Consider the following 24,509-nt stretch of genomic DNA (forward strand, 5'->3'; position numbering starts at 1 on the left):
ATCGGAGGCCCGAGGACTGCTGAACTTTTGTTGGCCCCAGTGGACGAGCCATGAGATTGTTTCGGGTCTTCGCTGGCAATCACTTGGTTTTCATTGGCTTCGGGAGCATCATCTTGAATACACCCAGTCGATCTCCCGTGGCAGCAATCGATTGTCATTGATGTTGTGATGCTGGAGTGTGATTGTATGCACTGGATGTGGAATGTGATTGTATGCACTCGATGCACTCGATGCACCCAACCATCTGGATGCACCCAACCATCTGGATGCACCCAACCATCTGGATGCACCCAACCATCTGGACAGCCCCATGGTTACTCGGTATCAAGATAGTCGACCTTCTGGAGTCGCTCGGCTTCCAGGCACCGCGAACATGCTCTTTGGTCATGGTGGGTGATGAATGGTGTGTATTCAGGACCAGAAAACAACGACAACCCTGACTCACGGCAGGGTGTTCCGTTTCATTTTGGAAGCTGTACATTCCGCCCATTTGAGTGGTTCATCGACTGGGGTTTCGCCGAGCCATCCCGCCGTTGTTGTCACTAGCCTTCGTTGGTAAGCTTGTCTCGCAGCATGTACATCTTGGCCACAAGAACAGGCGCTTCTGCATCGACGGGGGGGGGCTACAGCAGTGATGTTTGGGTGGTCAGGCATTTGAAAGTCACTTGAACGAAATCATTGCTTGGCCGATATTAAAAGTTGATGACAGGCACCAAAACCAGCGTAGACATTAGTCTTCATCGACTTTTGAGGATTGCTAGCGATGCCTTCTTGCTAATACTTTTGATCCAGCCGCCCCACGTCAGCTGTGTCGGAGAGGCAGAGTCGTCGCTGATCGATTTCGAGACGCCCCTTTGATCCATTTCCTCGAGCCACCTTGTGAATGGACCGCCATAGTCCAGAGCCTGAACTTGGGCCTTGATTTGTGTCTCTGGATATGGCGACGGGCGATCGCCCTTGGAGTATTCTGGCTTGGAGGCATGGGGCTCGAGCAGATCTGTTAGTTCCTGGACACATCCAAAGAACCGCCGGACCTCCAGCCATCCGCGCTCATTAAGATCGCCCAGGCCGACCCGCTCCGATATCGAATCGATCCAGACTTCAGGCGCCCCAAGCCCTGTCTGTTTGAAGATGTTGGCAGCCACGCCACCAACCCCTTCGACTACCTCCACCGCCGTCGTGGATACCTGGACAAGCCCATCGACGACTGCTTGCTGGGCGCTTGCCATGGGATCGGGCACGCTTTGTGATGCCAGGAGGAAGCCACCGCTCAGGGATTGTGCCTGCATTGACTTGACAGGCTGTAGGAGCTGCTCGACAGGAAAGACACGACTACGCCAGCTTCGATCTGCCAGTACAAACTTGTTGAACGCTCCGATCCACCGGGTTTTGGACCATTTAACTTTCTCGGTGTCGAGATGAACGTGAGGCGGGAGGTATCCCTTTCCATGTGAATAGACCGTCACGGCGAGCAGGCCCTTTTCGGCTCGGGCGAGAACATCCAGATGTCGGGGGAGAACCTTCTTTGTGCCGAACACGACAGTGGATATGGGCGCAAATATCGACGGATCGAGAATCATGCCTGCTTGTAGGAGCACCTCGAGGGATTCCCTGGCACCGGCATCGCGATCAGCCTCCGGGTCCTCGTGCTTATCATCGGCAACGGTTGGGCTCGAGGGATCAGGGACGTCTGCCCAAATAAAGGCTTGGTGAACAGGGGAGGTGACATCGAGCATGTCTTCGTCATCTGGATCGTACTCCTTCTCGGGCAGATAGGGAGCGCGCCCACCAATGATCAAGTCATTGAGACAGGCATTGATCAAGATGTGATTGACCCCATAACGACCCAGAATCAGTTGCCATAGTCCATCGATCATGCCGCCGGACTTTGCTGCATATGTGGTGAAGACCGGAGGTTGGAAGGCTTGCGGAGAGTCATAGTACCGACCCAGGCGGCAGCGGACGCACCGCAGCTTGTACGGCGAGACAAGCAGGGCGCTGAGGACGTCCTCCTGAGAGAGTCGAAAATACTCAATCAAATGATCGGCAGCGCGTAGAGCCGGCTGAGTGCCATCCTCAAACAATCGCTGTAGTGCGCGAACAGAGTGTTCCTTGAGCTCGGGTGGCGAGAAAAAAAGGCATAGCAACTCATGGGCATGTTTCCCGCTGCCCTGACGGATCGGATGCTTCGTTGATGACAGGATTGCAGCAGAGACGCTGGCATCGAGACGGAAGCCGGATTCAAGCAGGCGATCGATATCTTGCCGCTTCGTCTTGAAGCTCTGGAGCAAGAGGCACATGATGTGGTCGTGGGCCTCGTCCCAGGAAACGCCGGCGTGTGAGGCAAAGAAGATGGCAAGCTTGGGATCGTATTTCGTGAGCCGTACCAGACGCGACCACAAATCCTCCATCTTCTCTGTAGGCTGTATGCCCAACAGCGCCGGGGTGAAGTGATGGGAATACGCAATTTTCCGGAGGCTCTCGACGCTGGCGGGCCCAAGATTAATGAAGGACATGTCGAAAATGTTTGCGTCGTCCGATGGACCTTCCTGTGCAATTTGGATGATCGACAGCCGAGAGCCACCGCCGTATTTTGCATGGAGACGGACAGGAGTCGCCTCAGGGTCAATGTCGTCGTCCGGGTCGAGATGATCCAGATCATGATCCATGGAGGAAAACGGAAGGATGGTCTGGAATCGCTCGCCGTAGAGCTTGTACCCTTGTGCCACAAGGTACTCAACGGTGCCCTCGGGCAGTTGTTCAGGATGATGGCGGGAATACTTGTAAATCCTCTCGACAAAGTACTTTGGGAGCAGGGCCCCGGCCATCATCAGGGCATCGCACACCTCAAAGGTGAGCAGACTAGGGCGCCGTTCAAAGGTCTCGTGAAAGACTAGGTGGCGTTGGTATCTGAACATGGCGACACAGACGATGGGAGGGGTGAGAATGGCTTTGGCAGGCCTTCCGACCGATAATACCGTCCCACACACGAGGGCCGTTCACTCAACCCACCGATTCAGGAGAATATGCGCTCGACAGGCCGGCATCTCGAGGAGATGGGCAAACGAGCGGGAGACCAGAGCCAGTCGCTGGATGGTCTTGGGCGAGTGCCCGAGATACGAGCAGACCTTTATCCACAGGTCCCAGCCCAGCCGTGGCGGCGGACGGGGTGGGAGCAGGTATTGGCGGTCATTGTTGATGCGATTCCACTGGGCTGTGGCGGGGCCCTCCTCTTTCTTGATGTTGGCAAGAGAGACTTTGGGCTTCAGAGCAACCTGCATCATTCCGGGCTGGTGGACGGGCGTTATGCAGCAGGGGGCAGGCCTGTGCGCTGGGATACTGAGTAAGTTGGCTTCGGAGTGGGAGGAAGGGGAGAGGGTCGAGCGATGGCCCGACGACGACGACCAGAAGCCCGACGTGGACCAACACACAAGCCTCGGCTGGACGCGCTTTCCGAAAGCGGAAGGCAGGCGGACACAAGCGCGCCAAAAATACAACGAGCGACCTCAACACACGAAGGGCTTGTGTATTCGTTGATGTTGATCGATCTGGCAGAACGGCCTCGATCGGCATTCGAACTCTATGGAACTCGTTCGAGGTCCTGCGGCGATATTGCTCTTTGCCCTGCGCCTTCCTCCCTCATCCCACACGTCTTCGTGCCATGACCCGCAGTGACCGCATTGGCAGCGGCTCGCTGGTTCCGTCGTGCCCACTCACCCGTGCATCTCCCTCACACAGGGAGATGGTTTGACCCACTTGACCGGGTGTGTGATATGATCCGACAACGCCGTGTTTGTCTGGATGAGACGATGTGCCCATTGTTTCTTCAGCGCACTCCATCGCGCTCGGGAGCGACTTCTTTCCGGATGTGAATACACACCCATCCACCATCCACTCGATATCGCTGTCTCCGCGGCGGGCGGGTCCGTTTGCTGGGCATCAATGTATTGGGGACAGAAAGGACCGTCATCGACAGCGAAACAGGGTCATTGGTCCATTTCGAGCATACTGCTCAGCGATATGACGAAGCAAGATTTGTCCCAATAATGAACGCCCATGCATCCGTTAAGCCATCGCTAAAACCCATTCCGCAACCTCGCAGAGCATATTCATCTTGTAGAATTGCCCAATGTTCAGCACCACCTTGAGTGTCCTCAAGCGCTCATCGCGCTGGAGAACAGTCCCAAACAAGCCGCCGCAGTCGCAACTCTCCCTCATATTCTCTGCTTTGACCTGGCGGCACTTGACGCAGCTGGTGTCTTGGAGCTGCCATTCCGTAAGTTTCCAATGAACGATTTCGATCAAGCGCTGCTCAATCATGCTTCGATCGTACTCCGTTCCACAGTCGTGGCATATCCACCAGCGGCCATCGGAAGCTTGGTTGACGGGGGAAGTCTTACTCTGAGCTTCAAGCTCGGTCCCTTCCCGCGTCAGATCAACATCGCGGACGTTGTTGCACCACTCGCAGAAGACCTGAGAAAGGACAAAGTTGGCGCAGGGGTTCTGGAACGCGGCTTCGTCTGAAAACTCCTTGACTCCGGCAATCATCATCGTGTCTCGTTTGAGCAGCCGCGCCTCGAACTCGATGGCAGGGTCGATCGCGACGACCGCGCAGACAAACTTTGCATATTCAAGCTCTGGCCGTTTCATGGAGAGATGCGAGCCGGCAAGGACCGGAAAGGCGTATGCATCGCTCTGTCGGCCGTGCTTTACCAAGTGGCTTTCGATTTCATTCATATCTTTGAACATCAATCTCTTCATCGTTTGGGAGACGTAGGACTTGACGCAGGACGTAAGATCTGCATCCGTCTCGGGCTTGTTGCCTAGAGTCGATGTCGACTGTCGGGGTGCGCTATCGACCCGGCGTTTGAACTGCAGGATCTCGTTAAGGAGACCGCCGATCTGGAGGCGAAACATTTGCTGAAGTGGGGGAGGAAGATAGGACTGTATGTTCCACTCAAGGAATAGCTTCAAGGTTCCAGCGACGGAACAATTCGAGACCACACCATCGAGAACATCTTCAAAGTTACTGCAGATCAGTCCGCCCAGGTTGTGCTTGTCCATCCAGAGTAGATATCCCCAGAATGCCGTCGGCTCGAGCTTCAGATATGCGAACAGAGGTTTCTCTGACAGCGCTTTGACAAGGTAGACACCATAGGCTATTCCCGTAGCAAGCAGATTCTTGGAGGTCATGAGCACAATCTTCTCATAGGAAGCATATACGATCGTCGATCCGAGCTTTCTGAGGCTTGCGATGAGCTGCATGTACACCTTCTTCATCATTCCGTGGATCAACTCAAAGAGGGCGCGGTCGTAGAACTTGGCTGTTGGGGTACTGAGCCAACGATACAAATGCCCGAGGAGCATGAGCGAAAGGGTGTCTCCACTCTGGTTGTAGTGGATATACCAGCCATGCACCATGCCCCGGAGAACGCCGAATGTGTGCGAGGACACTTGATTATGGTCCGAGGAAATGAAATTGGCATTCTTCAAGATTTCTTGGATCGAGGCCTTGCTACTCTCAGCGTAGGGCGTGTTTGCATCGGAGCTGCCTTCGAGCTCACTCAGGGTGGCTGAGGCCAGGACTGTGTTGATGGCAATGTTTTGAACGCTGATTTCCATCGAGACGTTGCTGTATGCGCCAGCAACATTGACCTCGGGACTGAGCAAGTCGTCGAGTTCTCGCCGATAGTCATCCTGTTCCAATCCTCCCAAGTCAGGTTTCTCGGACGAAGAGTACCACAGGAGCATATCGCCCTTGACCAACTTGCGAGCAAACCATATATCTGATATGCAGATGGCGTAATCGTGATCGAGATTGCAGAGTGGAACGTGAGAGCTTTGTGATATCGCTACTCGCTCAGAGAGCCACGAGTCCACATTGAAAAAGTGCTGGAGCATCTGTCGAGTGACGATTTGTTGCCAGCCGAGCGCCGGGAAGATGCTGTCCTCCTTCCGGAGCGGCATTTCCGCCACAGGAAAGTCGTTGATGAGTGGAATCCACTCCACCATTTGCCGAGGAGCATGGCCGGATTGAAGAATCAGCACCGTTGGCCCTCGGCGTTCCTCTTGGTATTGCTGCAGCATACGGTTGGCGCCCAGATAGCCTTCGCGGCTGCTTCCGAAGATTTCCCATTGAATCTCGATGTCATCAAAGTATTGAAACATAGCTTTGGAGGCCACATCAACTTTGTCGTTTTCGAGGTCCATCGTTTGGGATGCTTGTCTGGTCTCCTCTCGCAGCTCGCGATAGAGGGCTCGGAGGTTTGGAATCGCACCTCGATTCAGGCCGGGGTCGACATAGGCAATGTAGCCCCGGTCGCGCGCTGTACCGAACAGCGCAAAGACGTGTCGGTTGCCAGAGCTTGAATGGAAGAGATAAAGATGGTGGAGGCTGCTGTTTTCGAGGTAGCTTGCCCTTCCATCGGCAGTCAGGTCGTCGAGATCGAGCTCATCAATGGATTTCTTGCTTGTAGTTGAATTACGCTCAACACGGGCCGTGCAGCCGAGCTTCACCAGCGCGCGGAACAAGAGGGGAACTTGCGTTTCATAGGTGCCCTCGATCTTTTCGTGGTTGAACATCGCCGTGAACAATCCCGAGTGCTGCTGCCACACCTTTTCGTCCATCTTCATTTCGTACAGATGCAGGCATGGGTGGGATCGCGGGAGAATCTTGGTTTTCTTTTCGATCTGCAGGCCTTCGATTGCGGCAATATCGTCATTGGCCTCGCGGCTGTTGAGATAAATGATTCGTGGGATCGTGATCTTGATGTTGTGCAGTTGCTGGCCGTGGAGAAGAACCCATAGACGAAACACGCCCGGGGAGTCTGTTTCGACGACTTGCAGAATCTCCCAGGGAGTGTTGAATATGGACGCGGTCTGACGCCGGAAAAACTGACGAGCATTATCGCCGTGATTTACCCCAGAAGTCTGAGCGTCGTCCTCGAAGCGGTGCCCCTGCCGCTCAAGGCGGGAGCGTTTCCATTTGCGTTTTTGAAACTTGAGCCATCCGCGGTAGTCGCTATACATGTCGGGCATGTTTTCGGGCAGATCGGCCACGGTCATGGTAAGATTGTCGAGGCCATCGGTCGTCTTTCGCTTTTTGTAGGCCTTACGCTGAATCTTGGACGTTGGCTGTTGGTTCACCGAATGCTTGCCAATGTCCTCCATATCCCTGATTTCTGGCACCAGGAAGCGCTCGGTCGTTGTCTGAAACATATCCGAGATTTTGAACTGCTTGAGTTTGTCGCTCCTGGCGGCGACACGTTTCGAGAGCCATTCAGGGTGCTTGATGCGTGGAATTGGATTGGCCACTCCCTGCATAGCAGCTGGAATGGTGATCAGCTTTTGGATCACACTTCCAAAGCGCTCGAGGTAGTAGCTCCAGTCGATGATGGTGCGAATGTCAAAATTGGTGAGGGCCGGATCCTTGAGCCACTTTCTCAAAAAATGTCGCTTGACGCCTTCTTCGGCCTGGAAGATGGTCACGGGAATGGCACGTTCGCTGACAGGGAGGCCGCTTGGTCCACTCGAGATGATGAATCTACAATTGAGGCCCTTGTCCTTGACCATCTCATCGCCAAGGAACTCGGCCAGTCGCTTGGCAGTGCTGATTGACGTGGACTTTTGGCTGCCGTATTCGTCCAGGGCCTTGGACATGCTGCGGTTCTCAGAGATGAGATCAAAGAGCTCTTGGTCATTCAGATCAGCACCTCTTGAAAACAAGATATCGAGCCACTGGTTGGCAACGGAGGCGACGGCACTGTAGCATTCTTCAAGTGTGCTTCCCTCAAGAAAAACCTTGAAGATTTGTGACTGGAATATCTTGATTAGCTTCAGTTCACCTCGGCGCTTGACTTCGAATCCTTTTAGCTCGGCAAGGCTACCGTCATCGTTGAAGACGGCGTAGCGCTTCTTCAAGAGTTTGTCCTCTTCGGTCGATGACGGAAGAATCATGGCACGGTAGGGCCCATCGACTTCGAAAAAAATTGAGTTTTCGCTTCGGACATCGTATTGGTGCGAGCCGGGATTATAGTCCTGGTACTGATGATTGGTGAACTGTGCATGTACCAGGTGGTTGAGCATCACGCACGGATACGAGATGCCATAGTTCTTCCCGTTTTTGAGCTTGAATTTGAAATTTTCTGGGAAGCAGCTTGGAAGAATGCACCAGATGCCGTCTGTGTCGAGCTCCAAAGGGCGTCCCACTTTCTCGACTCTGGAGCGAGCTAGCTGGATGATCGTTGCGCCGGTCAAGCAAACGATGCCGGCCATCGACATGGAGTACCATCGAGCTCCCTTTCGCATCACATAGCCATAGAAGGAATTGAGGATACACTTGTGTGCGAGCTGAAGCGAGTCGTAGACGACAATGAGCTTCTTTGCTTCGTCGATGGCAGTAAGATCTCCTGAACCCATTGCTTCGTCGAGATTTCTCTTCCAGGTTTTGAGAAGGCCCTTGTATTCGTATCGCCGATCACGGAAGTTGCGGACAGTATTGATATAGAACGGATTCTCACGCTGGCAGACGATAGATTGCTTTTCCATAATACGAGTTTCGTGTATCTTGTGATAGACTTTTCGCGAATACTCCGATATTCGCTTTTTGAGCAGCGCGTTTTGCTCGGCGTCCTTCAGCTCGTGAAAGGCTTTATAGGAATCGGTTGGGTGCTTGCTGGGGAAACGCTCGGTCGACAGCTGATTCTTAATCATCATAACCTCGCCACTCTTGGCCGGAAAGTACTCGCCTCGCCACGACCATGTCATTTTGCGCTGACAGGTGTTGTTGCCTCCGTTATGGAAGTCACACGAAGCGCACGCGCCTTCGTCTACCATGGCATCTGGTTGCAAGCGGTTGGTCAAGATAATGTTGGGATACATGGCAGCAACATCCAAGTGGTAGATCAAAGGCGTATCCATGCGTGATGGATTGTCTCGGAGGTAGCGGAGCTTGTCAATGATGCTGGATTTAACCTATCGAGTTGGCGGGAGGACGAATCGGTTGATTGAGAGAGGCGGATGTGCCATCAGCAACCCGTGACGACGTTGCCAACGGTCAAGGGCTGCTCTGAATGAGTGGCCTTGCAATAAATGTGGCTTACTTCATCGTAATTAGCGACATCATCCATCTTTAGGTGGCCTTCAGTCTGAATACTGAACTGCAAAGCGTGATCGACCTCCGAAATGAGCTGGATCGGGATTCAGAAAAGGGGTATGAGCTACGAACTTGCCGCACGAGCGCAGCCAAAATCGCGATACGAATCGACCAATTACCTGATCCAAAGCCTCGGGTACGACATCGAACTTGACAGATATATCGCTGCGAAAGACGCCTGCCTCAAGGGCTTCAACATGACCACCGACATACGTCTCACTCTCAAGCAGATGGCCGTTGAAGGTCTTGCCAACATGATCGAGGTGCTTATTGGGCATGACCACGTTCGCTTTGAAGGCTTCGACCTATCGATCGGGAAATGACGGGGGATATGTCACTACGTTAAGGCGCCCACTTTGGAGCAGAGAGGCAAATGAGAGACGCGAAGGCTGCAGCCTCGGTAGCTCTGGATATCGTGTGAGCATACCATCAGCAGCGTTTCGCATAGTGTGCCCGATCCTTTCCTTAGAACCTCATCGGGGTTCATTGGAATGATGTTGCACAGCGAGAAAATGAACGGATTCACGTATTTCATGTAGAGATAGTAGGTTGCCACAGCATCGGAGACGGAGTATTGAGCAAGGGTCTGTGGCTGTTCAGCAGCGAATCTACAATTGAGCCAAGCGGTGGTTTCAGTGTTGGTGCTTGTACAGCATTGGATGGATACCTTGCAGTCGTGACCTGTGATGGTGGGTACTGCCACAATTTGGAGTAAGGCTCCACAGTAACCTATGGACTCTACCTCGTCATATCCTCGGGATCGAGTTCGAGAGGATCATAGCCAAGCTTGCTTTTGGTGACGGCCTGGAGTGGCGAGCCAAGAAGGTTAGTGGCACGAGCCCTGTGATTGAGCATTCAGATTGTTTGGGCTGCAGACAATACCTTCAAGCCTTGGCTGCCCTGCGGAAGATAGCTGTCACGTTTGACCCAATAGAAGCAATCCAAGTGACTGGCAAATGACGATCGATATTCGTCGTTGGAGCATTCAAAGCCTATTTCCTGTCAAACAATAGGGAGCGATTTGATGAGGGTGATGCTCAAGTGAAAATGCAGCCGCACACGTCTAGGCAGCCATAAAGATGGGTGTGAACAAACACGGGAGGCGCCACTATCCGTCGATTTCTGTCGCTATCGAATATCAACCTTTTTCATGTCCAGACCATGGTGTTGAGCGCGCTTCTCCACAAATGGCCAATCGAAAAAATCACCGTTATACGATGCGATGACAGTGGGCTTGACCTGTTCGATATGCTCAAAGAACCGAACAAGCACCGATTTCTAATAGCAAAAAGACAGAATAAAACAATGATTAGTGATCGAGATATGGTTTGCCAGGAGAGCTGCATAAACAGCGCGTTTAATGAGTTGATTCAAAATGCAGCCGATCGAAAGAAATCAACAGATCCGAGAAGCTTCACCTCATTTGGTTCATTGAAAACAGTAAACGGGCCTTCATACTCTGGCTTTGGGGTGTAGTCAAAGTTTTCTATATCCTCCGAGACAATCTCTCTGTTGGTGATCAAGTATCCCTAGATGGTGAAATCAAGTCGAGTCAAGCCAAACATCCAGAGCCAGCAGCAGCAGTAACAGTAGCAATAACAGTAACAAAAACAAAGGTCGCCAGCGCCGTCGTTCGAGTCCAGCTGCAAGCCAGGCTTGTTTCATGATCGGTGGAGGGCGATGCATTTTATCGGACATAGGGCCAAAAGAGCCTACCTGGCCGTCGATCATGTACGATATCATCATGATACTGTCGTACTCTGCGTCAGGAAACTTGAGCGGCAGCTTTGTTGTTTCAATATCAAAGGCCAAAACAACAGGCTCGGCTCTTTTGACTTTGGTTGTGTCTCGTGTGATCGACACCTTGCCTCTGGACGAAGAAATATGATACCACACACCAACTCGAAAATCTGGGAGAAGGCCAATTGGTTATTTTAAGAAAGAGTTGAACTCGATAGAGCGGTCCGAAGTGTTAGCAGAGTAAATACATCATAGCTCACCGTTATCGATGGCTGCGCGGATGTAGTATGGCACATCGTATTCACGAATGTCGATGATGTGGTCGAGTGAGTTGACGTTGGTTTTTTTTGTGTTTTTAGTGCCCGGTCCTAACATCCTGACATTTGTTTCAAGAGTGTCAACGTTTCTGGGGAAGCGGCATAGATGTATGCAATGCTTGGCGAGCTTTTCGTCAAAGAGTCGTACCGAAACGCATCCTGAAAGGCATCGGCTTGTGCCAGTCTTTTTTGGTTCCATTCGACAGCTGTCAGCATCACTTTTCGGACAGCAAGTAGATCCGAGACATTGTGAAACGAAAACTTCAAGAGGGCACTCTTGTTTCCAGAGAGATGGTTCGTCTGCAGAAGAAAGTCTTGCGGTCAGCTGCCAAGAGAATTGCACCGGGAGCAGGTGCAATATCGATCCTGTGAAAGGAATAGCAAGCTGCTCCAGATCGAATTCATATGTTTTTGCATACCAGGCTCAAATTTTCTTTCTGGATGCGCTCGACAGAGGCAATCGTAGACTCAAAGCGCTTTTTAAAATACTCTTCGATTTCCTCCTCGGTATTTTCCTAGACCGAGGATCACGATCCACGTTTGGTGGAAGAAGAAGCTGTGAGCGACAGGCGCTGAAGCGGAGAGTACGAAGGGTAAAAGCGCAAGCTCCATCGCGAGCGGAGGGCATGGGCGGAAGGAATTCTGCAGAGCTTGGCAAGCGTATGGCCCAGCAGACTCGATGCCACAACATGACACTTCCATGGATCGTTTCTGGGTCGAAGACTAACCTGGCACATCACTAAAAAGTATGGCTGATATATCACAGTTGCCTTGAACGATCCACCATCTTCTTCGAGAAAGTAAAAATCCACTGCGGCCTTGCCCGAGGGCCACTCTGGATCTTTGATCAGGGTCTAGAGGGACAAAAATAGGGGTGAGATACAAGGAAGCTGCGGATCGCTTCAATCTTCAAGTGGATGTGGATGTGGATGTGGATGTGGATCAAGGACAGGATCCTGATCGTTAAGAACGTACCGCATGCATGTTGACCATCCAACCGAGACGAGTTTCGCCATCTGAAACTCTCGAAAAGCCCATCCTGGCATCAGTTTCATCGCGAGCAGCAACTTCCTGGAAGCGGCTGCTCTCCGAGACCACAGTGCCATCGCCATCGATGCCATCTGGCTGGCCGGAGAAGGCTTCGCTACCGGGATATTTCTGGGGAAGATCACTATGGAATCGTAGGGGTGGCCCGCCAGGAGGGGCTGCCCCAAACTCTCGTTTTGCTCGCTTTGCGGCCATCGATTCCGATCGATTTGCTCTCGACGGCGATTTCTCTGGATCTGCCAGACGGCGGGCGCTGTCTGCTTGGGTGAAGAGCAAGCCGTCCGCCCGTTTTTTGGCGAACGGAGGCAATTTGACCATATTTGGGAACATGGCGGGACAACTCCGCGCCTGGTGGGCTTGCTGGGTCTCGGCTCTGAACGAGAATCCACCGTCGAATCCTTCTCGGACCAAAGTCGAGCTGACACAGGAGAGCGAGCGAGCACGGAAGATCTGAGGCAGCTGGCTGATCAATCGCTTGCTCGAATGCACTCGGCGCCTGATCCAAACACAGATCCACCCCACAAGGCCTCGATGCCGCGGGAGAGCCATGACGATGCTCTACTGGGCCTGAAGCGTACATTGAAAGAGTGGGAGCGCACCTTTCAGGAGGCCCAGGGCCGAGCCCCATCCAAAAACGACATCAAGGGTGCACCCAACATAGGTAGCTAACACATGAACGAAATTCTGCTGAGGCGATGTGACGGAACAGGCGTGGCCCGTAGCGGCTCCTAGATCAGCAATATGTCTGCATCCAAAAGCGCACACGAGGCGGAGATTGCCGATCTTGTCATCAGATACACCGCTGAGTGAGCCGCCGGTACTGATCGACGTGCTTTCAACGGTTGATTTTCAGCGGCGCTTTACAAAGAATACCATCGTCTGAAGGCTCGAGACGCAGTGACTCGCAAACACGGGGATGGCGCACCGAAGATATCAACTGGCGCATTCATGGACCACCAGCAAAGCGATCCACCGACCGATGCGTCTAAGCTTCATGCGGGCCAATGCAAATATCTATCGCCGTCTTCGATCCGTCAGCAACTTATTTTGAACTCCCCAAAGCGGCAGAAACACAACCACAACCCCGAACCACTGCCGATTTCTCAGATCGAACTCGGTAACATCAAGAGCGGACAAGCCGCTCGAGCCCGAAGCGATGCAGCTGTGGCAGCGAATACGAATCTATCGTCTCCACAACCGCCTAAATCCACCCAAGATCCTGTGACACCAAAGAGTGTCCGTATTCGAGAACCAGAAGTGCGGATCGATGCCACACCGACAAAGCATCGCACCGAGGCGGGGAGATCTCTCTTTGCCAATCTTAGCGGCGTCGACGATCACAATACCGGTTTGGAATCCCAAGATGCCGTATCATTCAAAAGCAGAATTTCCACGCCAATGAGGAATCGAAGTACTCCTGGCCAAGCGGCCAAGGGGTCATTCGTCACCGATGATTCCATCGTGCAAGATGTATTTGGGGCCTATTTGAATAAGGCAAACTACGAGGACTCGAGTTCGGAGGAGGAGGGCACGGGATCGTTTGCCAGTGCCCACTCAGCGCCAATCGAAGACACTGCGCCATCCAGTCTCAAAAGCCTGTCTTCGTTGCAGTTTAGAATCGCTCGGCGACCTCGAATGCATCGAACCTCTGAGACCTCGTTGGTCCCGCTTCATCCCCCCTCAGCGACCCCGGACACGATGGACTCAGTCACAGCAACATCCATCTTGGGCAATGAGTTGATGAATGTGCCCGACAGCTCCGCCTCGCCATTGCGGGAAATTGTGCCTCCTGGGAGCCGGGCGCGCCCAACACGGCAATTTAGCTTGCTGTCAAGGGTTGCGCAGCTGAAACATAGCTCTCTATTGAGTCCGTTGGATCTTCAGACCTTGGAAGCCCTTGATCAGGATCTCAGCCCAACCAATGGAGCCACTCGGTCTACCGACGTACAGGATCCTATCCATCATAGTAAGCTAAAGGATGGATATCGATGTGTGCTCTTGGCGATCTTCCCATTGCCCAAGTGTCCCAGTGACCGAAACCTGGGGCGATGACCGATGACCGATGATTCAATAAGGCACCGAATGCAATAATCGTGTGTGTGCATCTGTACTTGGATTCAAAGGGTCGCCGCCAGAAGCACAAGGAAACGCCTAACTGACACCGGGATTTCTTGATCCACGAACCTACCGATCACTTCAAGTCACAGACCAAAATTGTACTCAAACCGACAGACTTCAATTTGTCCAGGGAGCCAACAGCCCTGGTAGTCAAGTGCCGGGTAGCAAGCCTCTGACCGATTTCATCAGCGAGGAGCAACAAAGAAAGCGAAAATTCAGCGACGGCTCAGCCACTGCAATCGACCCTGTCGAGAACACCGAACATGGGAAAAATGAAGCCAAGTCAAAGTCCGAGAATCGGTATGAGCCCGAGGGCGGCGCTGACCATCGAGACAAAGATATCGGCGATATGTCCAAAACTACAGCCAGACGAAGAGTGGGCTCCAATTCCAAACGAACTTCCGGAATGAGTGGCTTGAGGTCAATCAAATCAGCGCGGAAAATCATCCAAACTGGGAAGAGCATAAAATGGCCGGGGATGAGGTCGACGACGATCCGAAGGTAGACCCATTGCCTCACAATGGCATTTTCGAAGTGCAACTAGCATTTGCTGTCATGTTTTGAGGAACCTCCAGATAACCCTGTATTGCATTGCCTACCACAGTCTCACGACGTACAGCTACTCCGAAAGCAATTCAAATTCCCAAGATCCTTACGAAGACGGGCTCAAAGACGCACCCTCCGATGTCCTGTGCAATCATGATCTCGACAACATCGAATTCGCGCTGAATCGTCAAAGTGAAAGTGGAGAGATGTTTCCGAATGAGCTGAAAGCAGATCAAAATTGGTATAGATGAGTTTGCTGAATGCAGCAGTGTGGGGGAAGTTTGATGATCATCAAAGCGATAGTCACTAAACTTCATCACCCACTTCGAAAGCTTATATGAAAATGACGCTGAATCAACTCGGTCTTGTGACGCTCAAAGGCTGTTCAGTACTGATTCCGTGTTCATTTGGCGACCAACTTTCAATTTTAGGATATGTGCCATTGATCCAAGTTATGTCCAAGGGCTTGATCGTAAACGTAGATACGTTGATTTGAACGTGGCCCTGACCAGAATGACGGGGTTGAAGTCCTTCCGACCTAGTAAGCGGAATATGAGTTTCAGTTTACGCAGTCACTGCGCAAGTGAATCACGTCGATGCAATTGCACTGACATATATAACACGAATAGAGCAAGTGAATGCCATAAAGAGGGTGATTGGATGTCAATCAACGTTGATCAACTTGCCTACAGGTATCATAGAGCCCCAAGTATCTGAGGGCCAGTTGGAATGTTGACCTATTTCCATGGATGCTTCACGCCGACATTGGAGTCCCTCTCGTCATTATTTTCAGCTGATATCGACTGATATGCGATCACCCCAGGATTTGGAAAATCCCTCTGCTATCAGCTCCCAACGTATATCATCCGAAACATACCCAACTCCATTGGCGGCGTCACTATTGTGGTCTCACCGATGCTTTCGTTGATTGAAGACCAGATACGTTGTCTCCCTGCCACTCTGAAAGGTGTATCTCTCAGCACTGCAACGCAAACGGTGAGTAGTCCGCTCCACAGGGCACAACCGCATGTCCTTGCATTTTACTGAAGAGCAAGGTGGATCAAGTTAATAGCGCCAAGGTATTAAATCATGTTCCTACCTCCATCATCAAGTTCCAGGCGCAACAAAAGATCGAGGCCCTTTTGGAGATGAATGCTATCGACATTGTGTTTGTAACACCAGAAAAGCTGTGCTCGCAATCATTTTCAAGTATTATGGACAAGATAAACCGCGTCAACTTTGTTTGCATCGATGAAGCACACTGTATATCCGAGTGGTCTCATAATTTCAGGTAGGCGATGGAAGCGATTGAGCGATTGATTTAGAATACTACGGGGTAGATGTTCGAGTATATGTTGACATGATCACTTGCACTCGGTGAGAGCGATGAGTTTGTAACCTCTGAGCTGTTCCTTTCTGAACGACTAGATCGTCGTACCTTCGCCTCGGAGCAGCAATCAAAGAAACGATTCGGGCCAGTTGCGTCATTGCCTTAACAGGGACGTCCACCGTCCAAGCGAACAAATCGATTTGTTCCATGCTGTCGATTTCATATCCTGAAGGAGTCATTACTGGAAGCGTGATACGTGATAATCTTATCATTGGCGTTACCAAAATTGACGACGGAGACAATTCGGCAAGGTAATATTTCTCCCGATTGATGATCAGGACGATCAAGGTCATTGAAAGGGGGCGAGGGGTGAAGTGGGGGAGGGTTGTATGCTGCTGTTACGGACTTGTGGAACAATCTGGACGAGTGAGAGACTTGGTATTCAGAGTTGCTGATCACACTGCCAAATGTGATGTGCTGTGAGTCGGGCCGACCTTCGAAAGCAAATGGATATCGAATCGGCTGCGAGAGAAAGGCACCGAGATTGTGGGAAGTTCCCTTCGGAACTTGGAGCGAGACCTGCCACCATAAGGGCCCGGAGGTGCTGTGACTGAAGTGCCTTTCAAATATGCTGGATACTAATACTCGAAATTTGTAGGGACAAACAGCTGCTGCACCTCCTCAAAACACCAGTTTTCCAGACACTCTCGCCCATCATCATCTACACGATGTACCAAGTAAGCGAGACAACGATGCTGCCTAGCGATCAGAAGTCAACAACAATCCATATTAACTTGAGGGAATTCCAATAGGTTGACGCGGACAGAGTGGCAATGTATTTGCGCGTAAACGGCATGGCGGCCGAGGCCTATCATGCTGGCAAGCCCGCCGATGTTCGGAACAGCATTCAAGCGCGGTTTATGAAGGGAGACATTGGCTTTCTGGTGGCCACGGTGGCCTTTGGGATGGGCATGAATAAGGTGGACGTACGCAGCGTTATTCACTACAGCCTCCCAAAGAGTCTTGAAAACTACATACAGGTAAGCTCTGAAGGGGGCAGCTGCAGGCAGAAGGGAGATTTGATGGTACCTGCGAGACTGATATACATTTCCACAGGAAATCGGCCGCGCTGGCCGTGACGGAATCCCGGCATATTGCCACCTTCTCCTTTCTTCGGATGATTATGCGCGCCAGCGAAGTTTTGCGTATTCCGATGGGGTCGATGATGCTGCTGTGCAGCGATTTATCCTCAAGTATCTGAACAACGGCGGCACAGCCAGCACACAGAGACATGTCGATTCAGAATCAGATGTGACAAATTTACTGATTCCAATAGAAGGTGCCGAGAAGGACGTTGACTGCAAGCACCCGATACTCGAGACATTCTGGAACATTATTGAAGCGGACGAGGATAAGCCAATAGCGGTCTTTCCTGGTAATTTGTCTGGCTGGACAAGCGTTGGTGTTTCCAGAAAATTGGCATGATGATCGTCCAATAACTGACTTGATGGCTCCAGATACGTATCTGTACTATTATGTACGATTCTTCCGAGGCGCAGAAACCGCGCTATGCCACTCAGACGATGTTGTCAAGTATATTGTGCAATGCGCACCAAAACTCACCCGGGGATATAAGGTTACGGCGGCAGAGTGTTGCCAGGCACTCAAAATCTCACCGACAGAACTCTATCAAAGACTTGCATCATACAAGGTAGGAGAGCGCACGCGATATGGAGCAAGATCGAAAGGAGCAAGTTGCTGATATTATCGATTAATTGATTCGTTAATATCCAGAAGCAAAAGCGACTCTCACTCCAGATGGAAGAGAAATGCTTCCATATTCAGGTGCGAAATACCTGGTATCAAAAGTGCGACGAAGAGAGGGACTTGTCCGTGAAGAGAATACGACAGGCGATAGTGGCCAAAATGGCTTCACTAGAAGCTAGTCGTGTGTCCAAAGTAAATCAGGTAACGAAGCAATACCCGAGAAGCTTGCCAGTGTCCTCCAAGACATATATTGGAGATGCTCTTGAGAGACTAACTGACAAATTTCAAACTCCAGATATACGGTATCATCGAAAAAATCTCACTGAGCCCATTGGAGTCCGTCGAGCAATATTCCACCAAGCATGATCGCTCAAATATGACATCAGAGGCCCTCGAGCGGCAGATCAAGCTGTACTCTGATATTGAGCACTATTTCAAGAACGAACTAGATGATGGAATGACCGATATTGGTGGCGACTTCTTCCTGAGCGACAAACAAAAACAAAGGTGAGTTATGGGTGACGGCTTATGCGAAGATAGGATCTGGAGGAATTCACTGAAGTCATTGTTCCCTTGCCAGCAAATTCGAAGTGGAAATGGATGTGAAAGAGTTTATTGCTTTACATCGAAGTGAAATCACCTCAGGTAACTTGTTCATCAGAGTCATGTACCAAAATTGGGGAGGAGAATCGCTGACAGACATGACGTCCCAATCGGTGGTGCAGGACGGAATGTGGCCAAAATTCTCTTGGGAATCAGCTCTCCAAGATATCCAGCAAGCGAATGGTGAGAAAATAGAGACACAGTTGGTGATGGCAACGAAGGGAATGTGGATAGTCAATGGATGAATATGACAACGAATGGATTGGGAAGGGAGGAAGGGATCTCAAATAATTCCAAAACTTTAATCAGGTATAGGAATCCGTTTTGGAAGAAGCACTATTCCTTTGATTTCCAAGAGATTGTCCGTTTAGCGAGTAAGGTTTTGAAATAAAGGAGCAGAAATTTCACACCATCATACATCGGAGGCCGCTAATTGCGAGTAGGGAGCTGTGATAGCCATTCATAGATATCAAGCAGGACAAACTGCCGATATTGAGACTGATGGAGTGGGGAGGAAGCGATGAGGAGCAACAGGAGTGATGTTTTCACAGTATAATAAACAAATCAAGAGCTAGGAATCCTCGTCAGGAAAAATGATTTTGAAGGAGGGGGAGAATAGCAATGTTATGAACAGGACACGGAAATAAGGCGGGGCAAGGACAGGAGGCGTGGGAACTGGGAGTGGTCAGAGTTCAGAAGAGTGATGATCTTATATTGAAGTAGTGAGAAGATCATTCACTTGGTGAGCTTTCTCCTCTCGTCCCCGAGAGCGTCTAATTATACCTCAGCTGTCTATCTATCGCACCATAGAGCTCAGTCGGGGATAAGCCACGCCGTGATCAATGAAAGGATGAATGAACTAACTAATCTAACAAATGACGCAATTGGGTTCCGGTGGTCGCCAATCTCAGCTGCCCCCGAGTGCCATGACCACGACCCTCAATCAAGGTGCGTGTCCATAACACCAATGCTTACGTGTACGGACGTTTTCGGCGAGTGGCGGCCTTCGTGCCGTCACAAGAACCGTGTCGAGGTGCCCACGCTGCGCCACTCTGTCCTCTTGCACACCCTATGTGACGAACACGCCAGTTCGTCACATCTCACCCCCCCTCAACCATTGCGCTTGCTTGTTGATGAGAACTGGCTTCTCGGGGAAGCATCGGTGGAACTCCTTGACAATCAGTGGTGCGTGAGCAAGATTTGAAGAAGGTTCCCAAGTGGCTTCGGTGATGTGATAGCCTTTCCAGGCCACCAAGTATTGGATTCCCCTCCCTTGCCTTCTCGAGTCCAGAACCTCTTCAACTTGGTATACGAGCTGGTCTGCCACCTCGATTGGAGGAGAGGAGAGACATTCCGGTTGGGGATTGGGATTGTTGACTCGTGGTACGGCTCCAGGAGTGCGGTATAGAACGCTGAGTGCACTCAGAGGTGTGCTGGGAGGTCCAGCTCGAACGCTACCTCGTTCACCTTCCTCTTGATCTTGTAAGGGCCGATTCACCTGTAATCAAGCTTCTCCGACGGGCGTGTGGTCTTGATGTTGACCCGCCGAAGCCACACCTTGTCGCCCGGTGCGTACGGCGGTGGTTCTGCCCGGTGATGGTCGGCAAATCGCTTGTGTCGTTCTTGCGCCTCTGTCAAGCTCTTTGCCATATGTTGGCGAACAGCTTCAAGGAGCTTTCTGTGCTCCTCCGCGGCGGGTTTGATCATTGCTTGTCGCTAAACAGCAGAGAAACGAAGGTGCATCTGACGACTTGACCAAGTCGCAACATGTCGCGAGGGCTGGGTCGTGCACACGAGCGAGGAGACTCCCCACCACGACCCCCACCGTGTCTTGCTGGGTTCCCACGATATATAAAGGGCGATGCCCCAGCACCGGAAGGATCCAGCAAGACGAGTCTTCTGTTTATCTCACCCTCCTGTTCGCCCGTTGGCCCAATTCCCTGAATATACGCCGCTTGCTCGTACTCGCCGTTGCCCATTACTCGTCCGTCCCGTTTTCCGATAGTCCCCTGTTCCGTCCCCAGTCCGTCCCCCGTTCGTTACATTAGACTCGTCTTCTTTCCGTTTACCTCGCCCGTTATGACCGACCCCATTATCCGTCTCCCCGACCCCTTTGATGGAGATCGCCATCAACTTCGATCGTTCTTGACCAAGGTCAATATTGTCCTCACCCTCCATGAGCCCCGCTACCCCACCGATGCCCACAGAGTGGGCCTGGTTGGCACACTCCTCTCCGGACCCCCTTCCGACTGGTTTGCAAGCCTTGTCAAGTTAGAATGCCCTCTACTCCGCAACTTTACCCAGTTTCGCACTCACCTCGAAGCTCGTTATGGGGACCCCCATGACGAAATGAGAGCTGAAGCCTCGATGATGAAATTGATGCAAGGACGCAGGCCCGCATCAGTCTACGCATCGGACTTCCAGCTCCTGCAGGCTGACATCCACTGGAACGAGGCCGCCCTCATTGCCAAGTTTTACGGTGGCTTGAACGACGACGTCAAGGACATGCTCGCCATCCGGGGCGAGCTGCCCGACACTTTGTCCGAGCTCATCGAGGTCGCCACCCGACTCGATGCCCGCATTCACCAGCGTCGAATGGAAGCCGCCAACACCGTTCGTTACAGGACCACTCCCAGCATTGCCCGCCCACCGACTGCCGAAGCCTACCCTCCCGTGCTCGGAAAGACTCAACTTGCCGACGCCCCTGTTCCCACGGACCGCGAAGCTGAACGCCGCCTTCGCCGTACCAACAACCTCGGTCTTTACTGCGGTGACAGTGGACACTACATCAATGTGAGGAGTGAACAAGCGCAAGGACGAAGACCAAGTGCTTGGTATGAGCTTTATTAGCTTTTAGCCCCGAACACCAAAGAACAAGTTTTGTTCGAACTGGTGTTCAACATAGCCTCAGACATGCAGAGCTATTTATAGACCGGGAGAAGGTCGAGGGGCAAATGTGGGCGAGAAGGGTGGAGCATCACAGAGAAGCGAGAAGGGGGTGCGAGAGTGGCTGGTGTGCAAGCGAGAGAGGCTTGGCACAGCCCGGGGACATGTGCCGAGCGGTGGGGGAGGCAGGAAACCAGTAGACGCGGGTGGCAACGGCGCGTGCTCATGCATGGGGGCAAACAAACACGTGGGGACTCATGATTGGTGCGGAGGGCGAGAGCATGCGGGACAATCTCATTGGTCCGTTGTGATGCTGGTCATCACAATCAAGTCCTGCCCCAACCGCAAGCCCTTCAACAACCAGGGAAACGACTCGCGCCAGGGTCTCTAAGGGCCACTGCCCTGGCGCACACCAATGACAACAATAAACTCGTTGTTAATGTGACGACCCGGCGTGGTCGCCACATCGGGCGTGCGTAGGCTGGTTCCAAGCCACGCGCGATCGTCTCTTGCTGGGCCTCAGTATATAAGGGCTGCCTCTCCGGCCCCACGAGAGCCCAGCAAGAGAAGTCATCTGTACTCTCCCGTCCTGCAATATATTCCTGTCCAGCTCCCAGTTTCGCCTTTAGGCCCCGTCCCCGTTTGCCCTGCTTGTTCGCCCTGCCTGCTTGCCCTCGCCTCGGTCCACCCTCGCCCCGTCCGTTACAGTTAAGGAATCATCCTCAAAGTTCCCAAAGGCCCCTATTCCTGTTCCTGTTCTCATGGAGCATAATGCTACTGCAGCAGCTTCCACGACCACCCCAAATTTCCGCTCTCAACTTCCTCCAGTCCGCCCGCCTCCCAGTCGACTCCCCTCGTCTCCCATCTCCCGTAAACCAACTCCCACCGAGGACTCGCCTGGTCGACCGCTGTTCCCCCCTGCCACGCCCCGGCCATCCGGACCAAGCACGCACCCGACCCTGGGCGGTAGCGTGGGAAGCGCCAACAAGGGTGACGCGTGCCTGTCCCCAACGGACGACCAGCACGACGGACCGTGGGAAAGCACGCGTCCCCACCACAAGTCTGTCCCCTGGCCCACCACCAAGCACACCAATCAGTCTCCCATCAAGCCCGACCCCAACCTTGCCTCCCTGTCACAGATCCCTCTGCCCGTCAGACTGCACCGTCGCACTTGTGTCACTGTTTGCGTCGCACACTTTCTTTTTCCTTGTCCTGCGACGCCTTTCCTTTTTCCTTGCTCTCATGTTGCACACGCCGCTCTGTGTTCCCTGCATTTGTCATTGACCATGCATTAGTCAGACGCTGTGTTTCCCGCATTTGCCAGCCACCAAGCATTTGTCAGACTTTCACATGTTTCCCCGGTTAGCCGCTGCTGCCTGGCTGCTGTCCCGCCGCCTCCGCTGCTTCGCCCCCGCTGCGGCAGGCTTCGCCTCCGGGACCGCCAGACAGATAAATAGCCCGCCTTCGCCCGCTCATGTTTCTGGTCATCACCTTCGACCCCAGACACACTTGACTCTAGATCCTAGCCTCGCTAAGATCGATAAAACCCTTCTCTATCTTCTTCTTTTGACTTCCTCTTGATCCCGCGATCTGGCACTTCCTCTTGATCCCGTGATCCGACAATATGTCTGAAGACATCGTTCAGGAAGTGTTGGAACACCGCGGGGGCGTTCGTGAGTCCGAATGGCATTACGAGGTACTCGAACAACCCGAATGGAGTACGAAAGGCTGTTTTCCATTCATCTCCCTGGCGGATGCGTACGAGGTTGTACGCTCCACGCAAGTCGATCTTGGTAAACACCTTTGCCCCACTGAGCCGTTCGAGTAGTGTCGGGATGAGGGGGAGCGGGTAGCGATTTCGGATAGTTATCTTATTGAGGCTTCGATAGTCGACACACAAGCGGAGGGTTCCATCCTTTTTCTTGACAAAGAGGACTGGCGATGCCGCGGGAGACTTGGACGGACGGATGAACCCCTTCGCGAGGTTCTCGTCCAAGTACTCCCGCAGGGCCTTGGATTCTTCAGCGGACAGGCTGTATATATGTCAGATCACGGGATCAAGAGGAAGTCAAAAGAAGAAGATAGAGAAAGGTTTTATTGATCTTAGCGAGGCTATGATCTAGAGTCAAGTGTGTCTGGGGTCGAAGGTGATGACCAGAAACATGAGCGGGCGAAGGCGGGCTATTTATCTGTCTGGCGGTCCCGGAGGCGAAGCCTGCCGCAGCGGGGGCGAAGCAGCGGAGGCGGCGGGACAGCAGCCAGGCAGCAGCGGCTAACCGGGGAAACATGTGAAAGTCTGACAAATGCTTGGTGGCTGGCAAATGCGGGTAACACAGCGTCTGACTAATGCATAGCGATGACAAATGCAGGGAACACAGAGCGGCGTGTGCAACATGAGAGGAAGGAGAAAGGAAAGGCGTCGCAGGACAAAGGAAAAAGAAAGTGTGCAACGCAAACAGTGACACAAGTGCGACGGTGCAGCTAGGCGGGCAGAGCGATCTGTGACATCCCCCCCAGAAAAATTGTGCTCAAGTCAAACCATCAATTTTTCGATCCCGAGTTGCGTTGCACTTGTGCTTGGCAAAGGTCGATCAGTGTGTCCATTTCCGGAAGGTTGCGGTTGCGGCTGAGGAAGTCGTGGATGTCTGCGAGTCCTCCATCCAAGAGTTCGGCCAGTGGTGCCCACGAGTCGTACGATGGGTCGTATCCCTGCCAGCGGAGCAGGAACTCGTGTCGATATCCAGGTTGTCAGATCACGGGATCAAGAGGAGATCAAAAGAAAAAGATAGAGAAGGGTTTTATTGATCTTAGCGAGGCTAGGATCTAGAGTCAAGTGTGTCTGGGGTCGAAGGTGATGACCAGAAACATGAGCGGGTGAAGGCGGGCTATTTATCTGTCTGGCGGTCCCGGAGGCGAAGCCTGCCGCAGCGGGGGCGAAGCAGCGGAGGCGGCGGGACAGCAGCCAGGCAGCAACGGCTAACCGGAGAAACATGTGAAAGTC

At 52.4% G+C, this 24,509-nt stretch overlaps 3 protein-coding genes across 3 annotated transcripts; 1 reads left to right on the forward strand and 2 right to left on the reverse strand.

The window, feature by feature from the left end:
• Positions 1 to 387: 387 nt before the first annotated feature.
• BJ171DRAFT_599362 (uncharacterized protein) lies at positions 388 to 3,366 on the reverse strand. Its single transcript, XM_053114927.1, has 2 exons — positions 3,013 to 3,366; positions 388 to 2,910 (listed from the first exon to the last, which is right to left on the reverse strand). Exons 1-2 carry the CDS (start codon positions 3,282 to 3,284, stop codon positions 738 to 740), a joined length of 2,445 nt encoding a protein of 814 aa, XP_052966263.1. The 5' UTR covers positions 3,285 to 3,366; the 3' UTR covers positions 388 to 737.
• A 552-nt stretch (positions 3,367 to 3,918) lies between these two features.
• BJ171DRAFT_442631 (uncharacterized protein) lies at positions 3,919 to 12,504 on the reverse strand. The gene is made up of 14 exons (XM_053108099.1): positions 12,187 to 12,504; positions 11,940 to 12,065; positions 11,631 to 11,726; positions 11,360 to 11,511; positions 11,155 to 11,270; positions 10,871 to 11,064; positions 10,573 to 10,683; positions 10,298 to 10,432; positions 10,037 to 10,153; positions 9,897 to 9,958; positions 9,582 to 9,762; positions 9,274 to 9,459; positions 9,102 to 9,188; positions 3,919 to 8,973 (listed from the first exon to the last, which is right to left on the reverse strand). The coding sequence occupies exons 1-14, from the start codon at positions 12,451 to 12,453 to the stop codon at positions 4,066 to 4,068; spliced, it is 6,738 nt and encodes a 2,245-aa protein (XP_052966264.1). The 5' UTR covers positions 12,454 to 12,504; the 3' UTR covers positions 3,919 to 4,065.
• A 139-nt stretch (positions 12,505 to 12,643) lies between these two features.
• BJ171DRAFT_506367 (uncharacterized protein) lies at positions 12,644 to 19,161 on the forward strand. Its single transcript, XM_053111128.1, has 17 exons — positions 12,644 to 12,919; positions 13,112 to 14,224; positions 14,460 to 14,877; positions 14,981 to 15,163; positions 15,354 to 15,463; positions 15,552 to 15,614; positions 15,746 to 15,918; positions 16,035 to 16,213; positions 16,351 to 16,563; positions 16,911 to 16,989; positions 17,065 to 17,292; positions 17,369 to 17,687; positions 17,770 to 17,963; positions 18,047 to 18,220; positions 18,315 to 18,526; positions 18,600 to 18,664; positions 18,745 to 19,161. The coding sequence occupies exons 1-17, from the start codon at positions 12,742 to 12,744 to the stop codon at positions 18,807 to 18,809; spliced, it is 3,966 nt and encodes a 1,321-aa protein (XP_052966265.1). The 5' UTR covers positions 12,644 to 12,741; the 3' UTR covers positions 18,810 to 19,161.
• Positions 19,162 to 24,509: the final 5,348 nt, after the last annotated feature.

This window comes from Polychytrium aggregatum, assembly GCF_025602895.1.
Source record: "Polychytrium aggregatum strain JEL109 chromosome Unknown BJ171scaffold_20, whole genome shotgun sequence".
NCBI lineage: Eukaryota > Fungi > Chytridiomycota > Chytridiomycetes > Polychytriales > Polychytrium > Polychytrium aggregatum.

Coding starts and splice junctions, on each gene's coding strand:
- BJ171DRAFT_599362 (XM_053114927.1), bottom strand. CDS start 3,284: ATGATGCAGGTTGCTCTGAAGCCCAAAGTCTCTCTTGCCAACATCAAG. Junction 2,911..3,012: donor GCGCATATTCTCCTGAATCG/GTGGGTTGAGTG, acceptor CGCCATGTTCAG/ATACCAACGCCACCTAGTCT.
- BJ171DRAFT_442631 (XM_053108099.1), bottom strand. CDS start 12,453: ATGGCCGCAAAGCGAGCAAAACGAGAGTTTGGGGCAGCCCCTCCTGGC. Junction 11,271..11,359: donor GCCTTTCAGGATGCGTTTCG/GTACGACTCTTT, acceptor AACAAATGTCAG/GATGTTAGGACCGGGCACTA. Junction 9,189..9,273: donor TACCCGAGGCTTTGGATCAG/GTAATTGGTCGA, acceptor ATCCCGATCCAG/CTCATTTCGGAGGTCGATCA.
- BJ171DRAFT_506367 (XM_053111128.1), top strand. CDS start 12,742: ATGCACTCGGCGCCTGATCCAAACACAGATCCACCCCACAAGGCCTCG. Junction 15,164..15,353: donor CTGAAAGCAGATCAAAATTG/GTATAGATGAGT, acceptor TTTCAATTTTAG/GATATGTGCCATTGATCCAA. Junction 18,221..18,314: donor GTGTGTCCAAAGTAAATCAG/GTAACGAAGCAA, acceptor TTCAAACTCCAG/ATATACGGTATCATCGAAAA.